At 42.2% G+C, this 13,917-nt stretch overlaps 1 protein-coding gene across 1 annotated transcript; it reads right to left on the bottom strand.

Moving 5' to 3' along the window:
- Positions 1-13,874, bottom strand: LOC121381006 (pyridoxal 5'-phosphate synthase subunit SNZERR-like). The gene is made up of 8 exons (XM_041510079.1): positions 13,738-13,874; positions 8,300-8,424; positions 5,148-5,248; positions 4,119-4,199; positions 3,731-3,851; positions 2,428-2,574; positions 1,390-1,572; positions 1-438 (listed from the first exon to the last, which is right to left on the bottom strand). The coding sequence occupies exons 2-8, from the start codon at positions 8,379-8,381 to the stop codon at positions 203-205; spliced, it is 951 nt and encodes a 316-aa protein (XP_041366013.1). The 5' UTR covers positions 8,382-8,424; positions 13,738-13,874; the 3' UTR covers positions 1-202.
- Positions 13,875-13,917: the final 43 nt, after the last annotated feature.

Below are 13,917 nucleotides of genomic sequence, written 5' to 3'. Positions count from 1 at the left end.
TTAGTGTGAAACATTTAATTAATTTTGAATTTGTGCAAACAAAAATAAACATACAAAGGTACATCCTCCCGTCCCGGAATTGGCCACTGGCGATGCCAAAGGTCAAGTCCGGAATAGGCGTGCCTGAACCCTTTGGACATGGGCACGTAAAAATAGTTCTCTTCCCTTCCATTACAAAAGTACATTTAAACTTCTTTTGTTTTTACGATATTTCTTTATATCCAGAAAATTTCAGATTCGATTTTGCATGAACACCAAACATGGCCTCGCCCAAATCTTCACTGATTTCAGCCAGTATTTTTGGCTCCCGGAAGTGCGTAACCGCCTGGGCCATTGCTCGTGCTCGCTTGGCAGGATCGGAACTTTTGAAGATGCCAGAACCCACAAATACACCATCGACACCTAACTGCATCAGTAACGAAACGTCCGCGGGTGTGGCTGAAAAACAAAACCAAATGAATTTCAAGAAAATGCCTTGTTTCAATGAATGAAATGTATTCACAGGACAAACAATTTAGAAGTTGAGGCAGGTGAACTGGGATGGAGTCTTGAGGCATAAAGGTGACAAGAATTGTTTTCTTCCTCCTCCTTTGGAGAGAACTTTGTGTGTATTTATGGTATCACAACGCGATATTTCACATACTTTAGGGATCGTTGTAAAGATATCTATCGGCTGTTCCATGGTGATGACCTAGATATCAAAGAAACCGTCAAATGAAATTAATACTATACAAACTTACTTATACCTATGAAGTATATGTACAAACACAAGCGCCTTAACTACATACATTGGGTTGTTGTGTGTGTTTATTATTATTATTATTATTATTTTATTTTATTTTTTTGTGGGGGGTGGGGGGTGGTAATACATTTAGTTTGAGGGGAATATGTAAGAAATCGTATCCTTTAGATACCATATATGTTGTGATATATTTAAAGACTATCCATTTTTCTTTCACTCGTCAGATATATTTTGAAACCTGAGAAGGATCCCGAATTTTGTAAAGTGGGGCCACAAAATTTTGAAAAAGGCAACTGACCCAACCTCCAAAAAGGAGCGAGATCAGTTGGGGAGTTCAGCAACATTGTCCAATGTGTAATGTAAACAACAAGCAGAATAGAATTATCGACTTATGGCAATGACATCTTGGATTCATGCCCATAACTCAAAGTGTTGGCAGTTACAGTCCTATTGCCTACAGAGTTATCTTGTAATATCCTCTATAACTGAAACGTATTCAAGAACAATACCACAATAAAAACCGTCTAATAAAATGTTATCTTTGTAAAATATTTTGAAAATTTTCACACTTCTGACTTTCTAATAAATGCAAATCTTTGGACTCATTAAGTGGTTAACAGAACATAATACTTATTATTCATAAATACCTAATCCACCAGCAGCAAAGTTGACGACTGGCAATCGTCCCATTTCGGCTGTCTTCTGTAGTAAGTCAACTGGTACTCTGAGTTCTTTAGCGTAAGAGTAGAGTTCCGTTGAGTCCATTGACTTGGCAGCCCGTATCTGTCTGTTTATTGTTCTGGCATGAGTTACCGCCTGCGATACATCACCTAAAATAATACGATCTTTTTATAATGGTATATATGAACAAGGTGGCGGGGGTGGGGGTGGGGGTGGGGTAATACACAAAGGTATCCACAATAATATAAAGATTACACAAAATGTATATATAATGTACCAACTGCCAAGGAAGAGTAATATGCCTACTCCAAGTATTGTGGCTTGTCAGCTGGTTGGGGTGGTTCTTGTATGGACATCACGTCATAATTCATCCCTAAGATGGTCGAGCAAGATTAGGACAAAGGGAAAGCCAGTCCACAACGTTGATGTTTCTCGTCTCTAATAACTGAATTATTACCCTAGCGGTATTGTGGAGCGTGCTGAAAAACGCCGTTATGCTAGTAATATACTGACACACAATGAAAACGCAAAACAGATAGTTTACAACATTTTGTTGTGATTAATGAAAAATATATTTATTGGACTTAAAATAACAATTTATGAGAGGAAGCCATTGATTGGTACCTTCGTCTGGGTTTTAATCCTGGGTTTTTTCTCGTTATACATACAATAGCAGAAACACATAACATGGTGTGAAATGCAGTATATGATGCTGTATGAATAGCAAAATCGCCAGTGCCAAGATCTTAAAGGTGAGAAAAATTATAGAGTGACATTCCCTTTCTCAGGATCCATGTCGTGGTTCTCATATACATGTGTATATAACGCACGATATAATTAGTGTACGCTACTTTGGGATACTGTAGATGTTATTAAATTTTTTTAAATCTACCCATTCGAAGAAAAAATCCTACATCCGCTTTATATGTGTGCAAGTGTTCCAAAAAAATAAAATCAGAAAGCAGTGATGTATATGTCATTTGTATGCGAGTATGGTTCAATACCTGTGCCTGCCTCTCCTTTGGTTCGAATCATGGCAGCGCCTTCTGAAATACGTCTGAGCGCTTCCCCCAGGTCACGTGCCCCACACACGAATGGGACAGTAAACATGTGTTTGTCGATATGGTTTTCGTCGTCAGCCGTGGTTAGCACTGAAATGTTAAAACAATAGTTCTAGTTAGCCTAACAAATAAAAACACCTAAATATGACAAAGAAACAAGAATTAAACAGACTGTCAGGGGTTTTCTGTCATTATAACATTCTACCGACTAATGTATTGTCTTTGACGACTACAATTACAAATTCAGTTCACTATTTTGTGTATAATAGCAGTGTCTGTATATACAAGGTATTTCTGGACTCCTTAATGTTTGTGGGACGGGGCGTAGCCCAGTGGTAAAGCGCTCCTTTGTGCACGATCGGTTTGGGATCGATCCCCGTCCGGCTATTTCTCGTTCCAGCCAGTGCTCCACAACTGGTGTAACAAAGGCCATGATATGTACTATCCTGTCTGTGGGATGGTGCATATACAAGATCCCTTGCTGCTAATCGAAAAGAGTAGCCAATGAAGTGGCGACAGCGGGTTTCCTCTCTCCATATCTGTGTTGTCATTAGCCATATGTCTGACGCCGTATAACCGTAAATAAAATGTGTTGAGTGCGTCGTTAATAACACATTTTTCCCCTTCTTCCTTAATGTTTGTGGTAGCACAAACTGGATTCGTACGTACGAAATATATATGAGGAATTAAAATGTTTGAGCTGCTACAAATATTTGGACGATTTAAAACCGCATTGGATATACAGACACTGATATTGTAAATAAAAAAATTTAGTCGTTGAAAAGACTATTTGTCGGAAACATCTTTAAAAATGCCAATAAACTGAGGTGGCTGCTTAATGAATGTTCGTAATAGCGTTGGGTTATGTCAGATCTGTTCACCCCTAGACAAAAAGGGGGTGGGGGGGGGGGGGGGGGGGGGGGGGGGGAGTAAGATCTCATTTCAGTTATATTGTAATCCTCCACAAGCCACGTATCTCCTAATGTAATACTGCCATGTGCTGCATATCTCTTTAAGACAATTTAAAAACAAGATAAAAACATTATCAACAACAACAACAACAACAAACACCTTAAAAAACGAAAACAGTGGCGTGTTCAGGAAGGCGGGCGAACAATTTGACTGGTACCATTGTCTTTTATCATATCCTATTAATTTCACTTTAGGCACAAAAACCAGTCTATCGAATGACCCCAATCGCTTGCCTTCATGGACAAGCCTGAGTGGTTTGAGATTATATACGTACCTTCAGATTCATCCACCATGTCCACGCCCAGAGCCTCGAGTATCTGCGCCTCGGCAAAATGACCTATTCGAGACTTCGCCATTACCGGGATGGTTACCGCCTTAATGATTTCTTTTATTGTCTGCAATCAACAAAACAACACGTGAGTTCGCCTGGATTTAATATTTATTATGTCCCGAAGTACGCTGATATCCCGAAGTATGCTAATATCTAAGAATATAAGGTACCGCAGAAGTTTTGTAAGTCTACATTTACTAAAACTAACCTAATATAATGTTTATTTATATATAGTAGGATTAAAATAATAAATAAAACAAAAGTAAGTAAGTAAGTAAGTAAGTAAGTAAATAAACAAAGACCATCCTGGCCTGTTTCATGCATCACTCACTTTTGGGTCCGTCATTCTTGCCACGCCTCCATCTCTGCGAATATCAGCAGGAACACGCTCCAGTGCCATCACAGCGCATGCCTGAATAAATAAAAAATAACATGTTGACATGTAGCTCAAGAATAGATGTATTTGTAATAATGGAAATAAAATGGAAATAAAAACAATACAATAAATGACATGCTTAATTATAATTGTTAAAAATCGTAAAACAAATGAGAAATATTTAAGGGTGAGTGAACATTCACTTTAAAAGCCCAACAACAAAAACAAACATGTATTTAATATGTTTGTTTGTTTTCACGCAAACGATCTTGTATAATCCTAATGGAGGTACAACACGAACAAAATTTAATATGCAAAACCACTAGGCAGCTTGGGCCGACCTTTTCTTTTCTTCTTCTTTTTCTTTCTCTCCCCCCCCCCCCCCTTCTTTTAATAAACCCTAAACCCTATTGTATTAGTAAAACATTTAGAAATAGGGTAGAATGTATAAGTTATAACGGTCTTCATGCGACTAATCTGTACTCACAGACAATGTAGGCTAATTCAAATGAGAGTAGTTGTTAAAATGTCAGCTAGCTATCTACATCTAGCAAACGGTACTAACAGCATTTTGATAGTAAATTATCAAATGGTAACATAGCTCGTCTTAATAGACCTGTTAGACAACAACAAATGAAAAATAAAACATTAACTGACAAAAAACAAGTATAATATGGGGTTGAATCTTGTTTGTTTGTGTTATTATAACAACAATTGTTATATAGGTTTGGCTTTTTAAAATTGGCTTTGTAGTGTATGATTAGTAGATAGGGTTTTGGGTTGGGGGGTTTTTGGTGGGGTTTTTTGGTGTTTGGGGTTTTTGGGGGGGTTGTCGCATTTTTATGTGTGTGGGGGGGGGGGTAGGTTTTTTTTGTGTACAATAAATTAATTTGATCGATACCAGTCATTCGGTTACGGAAACCTAGTGTTATAATTAACACACGCACTGTGTATTATAACAACCTATCTTTGACTGGCACTCACCCCTGCCTCTTCCGCTATTTTAGCCTGTTCCGGGTTTGTTACGTCCATGATTATTCCTCCTTTTGCCATCTGAGCAAGTCCGGCCTTCACCTTGAATGTTCCTGAAAACATGGGAGAGATTATAATATATCAAATTAAACAGTCTTCTGCCTGGTTCCATTGGGTATGTAGTATTTTTTTATTTTTTTTAATGAAACGCCATCTCTACCATTTGGAATGTACAAACCAAATCAGTAAAATATAGCATTTACTGCGGTATATGTCTGTTATCTTTTTTTCCGTCTTAGTCAACTTAGTATAAACTTAAGTGCTTTTAACATAGTTGTCTTTGTTTAACGACACCACTAGAACACATTAATTAATCATCGGCTATTGGATGTCAAACATTTGGTAATTCCATTTGTAACAATGGCTCTTTTATGTTGATTTTCCCACACAGGACAATACATATCACGACCATTGATATGCCAGTCGTGGGGCACTGTATAGGACGGGAAACATCCAATCAGAGAATGGGTCCACCGAGGAGACTGATTCTTCGATCCAAACACGTCTGGACTCTTTAGACTGAACTATATGTGTCTTGATGTTTGTGTGTGTGTGCGCGCGCGCGCGCGCGTGCGTGCTGGTGTAATTGTGTGCGCGTTTTGGTATGTGTACATGCGTATCTGTTTGTGTTTGTTTGTACATGCGTGTTTGCGTTAAATCTGCTCATTCGTGATAAGTAAAACGTTTTTTGTTTATTTTTTTGGAAGGGGATTGGAGTTGCATAAGGTACTAGTACATGATATACCCGTTAGAAGTGTAATGCGTCATTATGACCTAGTTATAGTACGCGACACACCACCATTCCAAGTTGTACATGCATGAACGGTTTGATGAATTGATAAGTTAGATATGACCCGGACACGAATGTCCTTTAATATGCAGAAATGCGTAAAAAGAAGGTCACGATGACCTAGTTATGGTACCACCATCCCAAGTTGTATTTGTATACAAGGTTTGATGATCCTATATGAATTGATAAGAAATATATGCCCAGAAAACGAATGGTTTAACGGACGAAGGGAACATGCCATATCATAATATATACTACTCAAAAGAATTTAAGGGTGAAAAATTTATAACCAAATAAGTTTCAGAGTGTATTAGATTGATGATGTAAACTACACCAAATTTTTTATTTATTGTTCCATATTTACTAAAAAAAAAAAAAAAAAAACGTCACTGTATACAAAAAAGTCACATGACATGCTGTCAAAGTTGAAGGTTGTCAAACATGGATTTTACACATTAGAACATTCGTTTAATAGTGTGTGAATCCACCCCTGGCGCGAATACACTCGACACATCGTTGCCTCATGCTGTTGATCAGACGTCTGAAGAACTCTTGGAGAATGGCCTGCCACTCTGGCCTGCCACTCTGCCATAAGAAGTTGACCCAGATCATGAAGGTTGGCCGGAGGGGCATGGTTATCCCGAACTCTCCTGCCTAATTCGTCCCAGGCGTCTCTATTGGGGCCAAGTCAGGGGAATATGCTGGCCAATCCATCCTGGCGATACCTTGTTGTCTGAGAAAGTCCGTTACCACCCTGGCGCGGTGGGGTCTGGCATTGTCATCCTGCAGAACTGCCCCGCCGCCAATCTGCTGAAGGCCTGGGAGAACCAACGGCCGGATAATCTCATTCAGATAGCGGATTCCATTCAGATTGCCATCCACCACATAGAGGGGGGTCCTGTGGTGGATAGAGATGCCGCCCCACACCATGACGCTGCCACCACCGAACCGGTGACGTTGTCTAACGTTAACGTCAGCGAAGCGCTCCCCAGGACGTCTGTAGACACTCATCAGTGAACATCACTCGACCCCACTGAACACGTTGCCACCGCAGATGAAGCGTGCACCAGTGACGTCTGGCCGTTCTGTGACGTGGTAGGAGTGGTGGTCGAACAGCCTGGCGACGGCAGCGTAGATTATTGGCTCTCAGACGATTGCGTATGGTTTGATCAGACACTCGAGTTCCAGTCGCAGTCCGCAGATTGTCACGTAATCGGCATGCAGTGGTTGTGCGTTGACGTAGAGCCATATTGGTGATGTAGCGGTCCTCTCTATTTGTAGTGCTTCGGGGTCTTCCCGAACGTGGACGATTTCGAACAGAATTCGTTGCTTGGTACCGTTGCCACAGTCGGCCAACGACACTCTGACTGACATCAAGTCTCAGAGCAACATTTCTTTGCGTATTGCCATCCTGAAGCCAAGCAATAGCCCTTCCTCGATCTTCGATAGTCAGTTGAAGTCGTACCATTGTCGAATTTGGAGTGTGCACCGTACACGAACGCAAGCTCCAATTATACGGAAATTCAGCATTGGGAACATGGAATACACGTGCAAAGCGTGCAAATGAAGCGCTTTGTGAAAAAACAAGTTATGGGCACTTAGCAGACCTTTCGCTTTCGCCCTAATTTACGTGCAAATGTAAGCATGTTTTCGCCATTAGAACTAGTCGACAATGTCAATGACAGTGGATTTTAATTCATTTATGGGTTGCTTAGACCCACTTTCGTCAAAATGGAACAATACCATGCGTGACATTATGGTCTAGCTAATATAATTGACATTCAGAAAATAATGTCGAAAATATCGTCTGACCCTTAAATTCTTTTGAGTAGTATATACAACCCGTCAAAAAATGTGTTTGTTTTGTTTAACGATACCATTAGAGCACATTGATTTATTAATCATCACCCATTGGTTGTCAAACATTTGGTAATTTTGATATAATAATAGTCTTAGAGAGAGAACCCGACGCGCGGTCGGTTTGAGATCGACTCCCGTCGGTGGACCCATTGGGCTATTTCTCGCTCCAGCCAGTGCACCACGACTGGTACATCAAAGGCCGTGGTATGTGCTATCCTGTCTATGGGATGGTGTATATAAAAGACCCCTGCTGCTAATCGAAAAAAGTAGCCCATGAAGTGGCGACAGCGGGTTTCCTCCCTCAATATCTGTGTGGCCCTTGACCATATGTCTGATGACATATAACCGTAAATAAAATGTGTTGAGTGCGTCGTTAAATAAAACATTTCTTTCTTTCTTTCTCAATTCCGATTCACAAAGATGACACACCCAGTTCAACAAGCGTTCTACATACCTATCTTTCTTTCTGTTGTCAGACTCATGTCAGCTACTAGATTTGTCACCTCGTTTGTACCATTCCGAACGACTTTTTCCATCTTTGTTTTGTGTGCCTTTTATTGTCGTCACTTAGAAAACTCGCTGAAAGGAAAGGAAATGCAATATAGTGTGTACTCCAGTGAAGGCCGTATCAAGCGTACAATAACTAGGTGGGGTGGCGGGGAGTAGAGCTACAATATAGTGTGTACTCAAGTGAAGGCCGTGTCAAGCGTACAACAACTAGGTGGGGTGGCGGGGAGTAGCGCTACAATATAGTGTGTACTCCAGTGAAGGCCGTATCAAGCGTACAACAACTAGGTGGGGTGGCGGGGAGTAGAGCTACAATATAGTGTGTACTCAAGTGAAGGCCGTGTCAAGCGTACAACAACTAGGTGGGGTGGCGGGGAGTAGAGCTACAATATAGTGTGTACTCCAGTGAAGGCCGTGTCAAGCGTACAATAACTAGGTGGGGTGGCGGGGAGTAGCGCTACAATATAGTGTGTACTCAAGTGAAGGCCGTATCAAGCGTACAACAACTAGGTGTGGGCGGGGAGTAGCGCTACAATATAGTGTGTACTCCAGTGAAGGCCGTATCAAGCGTACAATAACTAGGTGGGGTGGCGGGGAGTAGCGCTACAATATAGTGTGTACTCAAGTGAAGGCCGTATCAAGCGTACAACAACTAGGTGGGGTGGCGGGGAGTAGCGCTACAATATAGTGTGTACTCCAGTGAAGGCCGTATCAAGCGTACAATAACTAGGTGGGGTGGCGGGGAGTAGCGCTACAATATAGTGTGTACTCAAGTGAAGGCCGTATCAAGCGTACAATAACTAGGTGTGGGCGGGGAGTAGCGCTACAATATAGTGTGTACTCAAGTGAAGGCCGTGTCAAGCGTACAATAACTAGGTGTGGGCGGGGAGTAGCGCTACAATATAGTGTGTACTCAAGTGAAGGCCGTATCAAGCGTACAATAACTAGGTGGGGTGGCGGGGAGTAGCGCTACAATATAGTGTGTACTCCAGTGAAGGCCGTATCAAGCGTACAATAACTAGGTGGGGTGGCGGGGAGTAGCGCTACAATATAGTGTGTACTCCAGTGAAGGCCGTGTCAAGCGTACAATAACTAGGTGGGGTGGCGGGGAGTAGCGCTACAATATAGTGTGTACTCCAGTGAAGGCCGTATCAAGCGTACAATAACTAGGTGGGGTGGCGGGGAGTAGCGCTACAATATAGTGTGTACTCCAGTGAAGGCCGTGTCAAGCGTACAACAACTAGGTGGGGTGGCGGGGAGTAGAGCTACAATATAGTGTGTACTCCAGTGAAGGCCGTATCAAGCGTACAACAACTAGGTGGGGTGGCGGGGAGTAGAGCTACAATATAGTGTGTACTCCAGTGAAGGCCGTGTCAAGCGTACAACAACTAGGTGGGGTGGCGGGGAGTAGCGCTACAATATAGTGTGTACTCCAGTGAAGGCCGTGTCAAGCGTACAACAACTAGGTGGGGTGGCGGGGAGTAGCGCTACAATATAGTGTGTACTCCAGTGAAGGCCGTATCAAGCGTACAACAACTAGGTGGGGTGGCGGGGAGTAGCGCTACAATATAGTGTGTACTCCAGTGAAGGCCGTGTCAAGCGTACAACAACTAGGTGGGGTGGCGGGGAGTAGCGCTACAATATAGTGTGTACTCCAGTGAAGGCCGTGCCGTACAACAACTAGGTGGGGTGGCGGGGAGTAGCGCTACAAGTGTGTACGTACAACAACTAGGTGGGGTGGCGGGGAGTAGAGCTACATATAGTGTGTACTCCAGTGAAGGCCGTGTCAAGCGTACAACAACTAGGTGGGGTGGCGGGGAGTAGCGCTACAATATAGTGTGTACTCCAGTGAAGGCCGTGTCAAGCGTACAACAACTAGGTGGGGGAGTGGCGGGGAGTAGAGCTACAATATAGTGTGTACTCCAGTGAAGGCCGTGTCAAGCGTACAATAACTAGGTGGGGTGGCGGGGAGTAGAGCTACAATATAGTGTGTACTCCAGTGAAGGCCGTATCAAGCGTACAATAACTAGGTGTGGGTGAAGGCGGGGAGTAGAGCTACAATATAGTGTGTACTCCAGTGAAGGCCGTATCAAGCGTACAATAACTAGGTGGGGTGGCGGGGAGTAGCGCTACAATATAGTGTGTACTCCAGTGAAGGCCGTATCAAGCGTACAATAACTAGGTGGGGTGGCGGGGAGTAGAGCTACAATATAGTGTGTACTCCAGTGAAGGCCGTGTCAAGCGTACAATAACTAGGTGGGGTGGCGGGGAGTAGAGCTACAATATAGTGTGTACTCCAGTGAAGGCCGTGTCAAGCGTACAACAACTAGGTGGGGTGGCGGGGAGTAGCGCTACAATATAGTGTGTACTCCAGTGAAGGCCGTGTCAAGCGTACAACAACTAGGTGGGGTGGCGGGGAGTAGCGCTACAATATAGTGTGTACTCCAGTGAAGGCCGTGTCAAGCGTACAACAACTAGGTGGGGTGGCGGGGAGTAGAGCTACAATATAGTGTGTACTCAAGTGAAGGCCGTGTCAAGCGTACAACAACTAGGTGAGGTGGCGGCGAGTAGCGCTACAAATACATTTCAGCAACTGTAATCGTCTTCAGCTAAGTATGGCGCAGCAATTGATCATCTACCGCACCGTGTATATTTATTGATATGTGATTTTAAGGATGAAAGACATGTATTTAAAGAAATAGTACATTATTCGGCCCAATGTCATTAAATTCACACAGCTGAACTAAGAAAAGTGTGCCAGTTTATCAATGTTGTAAACAAAGCGTGTTCCTCCTGAAAACCTATTTGTAGTTATTGTATATTGTGTTAGTATTTATTATGTACTGTTATTTATGTAATGTTTAGTCGTCTTGATTGCTATTTTTGGTAAACTTGTGTACTCCTCTTATATCACCGAATGGTGACCTTAAGAGTAATAAAGTTCTGTTCTGTTCTGTCGTAAACAACCGGATGTTTTATTTTTTTTTTTTTTTTTTTTTTTTTTTTGGGGGGGGAGGTATTGCCATTGATTAGTGACCATATACTAAGACAACAAATGGCAATCAATACTACAGCATTGTACTTCAACCCCCAACATACACTGTTATGACAAACCGGCCTCGGCGGCGTCGTGGTTAAGCCATCGAACATATCGCTAGTAGGTACAGGGTTCGCAGCTCGGTACCTGCTCCCACCCAGAGCGAGTTTTAACGATTCAGTGTGTAGGTGTAAGGCCACTACACCCTCTTCTCTCTCACTAACCACTAACAATTAACAACTAACCCACGGACAGCCCAGATAGATACGGTGTTTGCCCAGGGCAGTGTGCTTGAACCTTAATTGGATATAAGCACCAAAATAAGTTGAAATGAAATGCTATGACTGTTACGCATTTCCTTTGGTACTGAAACTCTTATACTGACACAAGTGATACATCAATTAAATCGAGTGTCTGAGTTATATTTATTCACATTTACGAAACTGCTTAGTGATTTCCATAGAAATTTGGGAAGGCATGGTAGACCAAACACTTTTGGGGCATTTTCGCCATTTTCGGGGCACTTGTTTTTCATTAAAAATACACAAAAATTAATTGAAATAAACATTAATGTAATTTATATGCTTGCTTTAATAAATGAATGGCAAAAGATATAAAAGGCATATTTTATTAATTAATAATACCTTTTTGGGTGTTTTATAAAGGCAATTTTAGAATTAATTAGTGAAAAAGGCTTGTTTAATCTCAGGGCAGCATGGTGCTGATTAAGGCAAGATGCATCTTCATAAATCAAGGCTAATAGTCGTTCCTCGTATTCAGCCTTGATACATGTAGTCAAGATTACTGATATCCACTACTAGCGCCCTCTATTGGAAGAAAATTTGTAACACCGATTATGTCCCTTACACGATGACATCGCTGACCAATCACAGCATCGGTAACATGTGACAATCTTGAAAGCAATATCAAAAATTAACCGCCAGACGCTGACGCTGCCATCTTTGTTTACAATAACAAGGGAATCTATAAGGAGCGTTGCGATTCGTTGCAATCAGATCTCATCGCATCCAATGAAATTTAAGCATTTTGTGGCACGATTTCTTGACGACATGTATCAAAGCTGAATACGAGGAACGAATATTAGCCTTGATTTATGAAGATGGGCAAGATGGTGCTAGACTATTGAGGCATGGTGCTGCACCATGCTAAAACAAGCTAGGGAACACTACTGCTAAACGTTTTGTTTTGTTTTGAAATATTACTGTGTTACTGTTAATAGCAATGTTATGTTCAATCTAGAGCTGTCGGCAGCGTGGGAAGAAGGGTTTGTTTGATTGTTTTGTTTAACGACTCCACTAGAGAACATTGATTTATTAATCATCGGCTATTAGATGTCAAACATAAGATCATGTTTTGACAGTCATAGAGAGGAAACCCGCTACATTTGTCCATTAGTAGCAAGGGATCTTTTATATGCATCATCCCACAGACAGGATAGCACATACCACGGTTTTTGATACGCCAGTCGTGGTGCACTGGCTGGAACGAGAACTAGCCCAAATGGGTCCAACGACGGGGATCGATCCCAGACCGACCGCGCATCAGTGCACTGGCTGGAACAAGAAACTCCCATTTCAAAAGGGGCGGGACGTAACTCAGTGGTAGGCTACAGCGCTCGCCTGATGCGCGATCGATCTGGGATATAGATTCCAGTCGATGGGCCAAATGGACCATTTCTCGTTCCAGCCAGTGCTACACAACTGGTATGTACTTTCCTGTCTTTTGGATGGTACATATAAAAGATCCCTTGCTGCTAAAGAAAAAGACTAGCCCATGAAGTGGCGACAGCGGGTTTCCTCTCTCAATATATGTGTGGTCCTTAGCCATATGTCCGACGCCATATAACCGTAAATGAAATGTGTTTAGTGCGTCGTTAAATAAAACATTTCCTTCCTTCCTTTCTTCCCATTTCAAAGAAACTAAATAACCTACAGCATATGATGTTTTAGCTTCGGGTCGAATTTACGAAGTCTGTTTTTCTTAAACGCAGGTATTGTAAAGGTATGTAGTTACACGCGTGTAAGTCAAAAACAGGCTATGTAAATTCGGCCCAATTCTTTTGAGTAGTATATGTAGTGTTGATATTATTTTCACATTTTGTTATCCTGTTTTCTGAGAGAGAGAGAGAGAGAGAGAGAGAGAGAGAGAGAGAGAGAGAGAGAGAGAGAGAGAGAGGGGGGAAGGCAGGCAGGCAGGCAGGCAGGCAGGCAGGCAGGCAGGCAGGCATACAGACAGACAGGCAGAGAGTGAGATACACAGATAGAGAATGAAACAGATACAGATACAGAATACAACAATCTTGTGAAATAAACTCATAGCTCACTTACCTGTCCACGTTGTCCACGTTGAATAATTATATCGACCACTCTCGGCTTAACTCAAATTCAGTGTTTTGTCCAGAGTATCACAGGCTTGACAAGCTGCGATTCACACAACCTGCACCTGGCACACACCGACCTTTGTCTGTGTGTCCTACCATACATATTCATAAGCCCGTGTCGGTGTGA

The sequence above is a fragment of the Gigantopelta aegis genome, chromosome 9, assembly GCF_016097555.1.
Source record: "Gigantopelta aegis isolate Gae_Host chromosome 9, Gae_host_genome, whole genome shotgun sequence".
Classification (NCBI taxonomy): domain Eukaryota; kingdom Metazoa; phylum Mollusca; class Gastropoda; order Neomphalida; family Peltospiridae; genus Gigantopelta; species Gigantopelta aegis.
The sequence above is the reverse complement of the archived record's forward strand: the minus strand, read 5'-3'. Positions and strand labels throughout refer to the sequence as shown.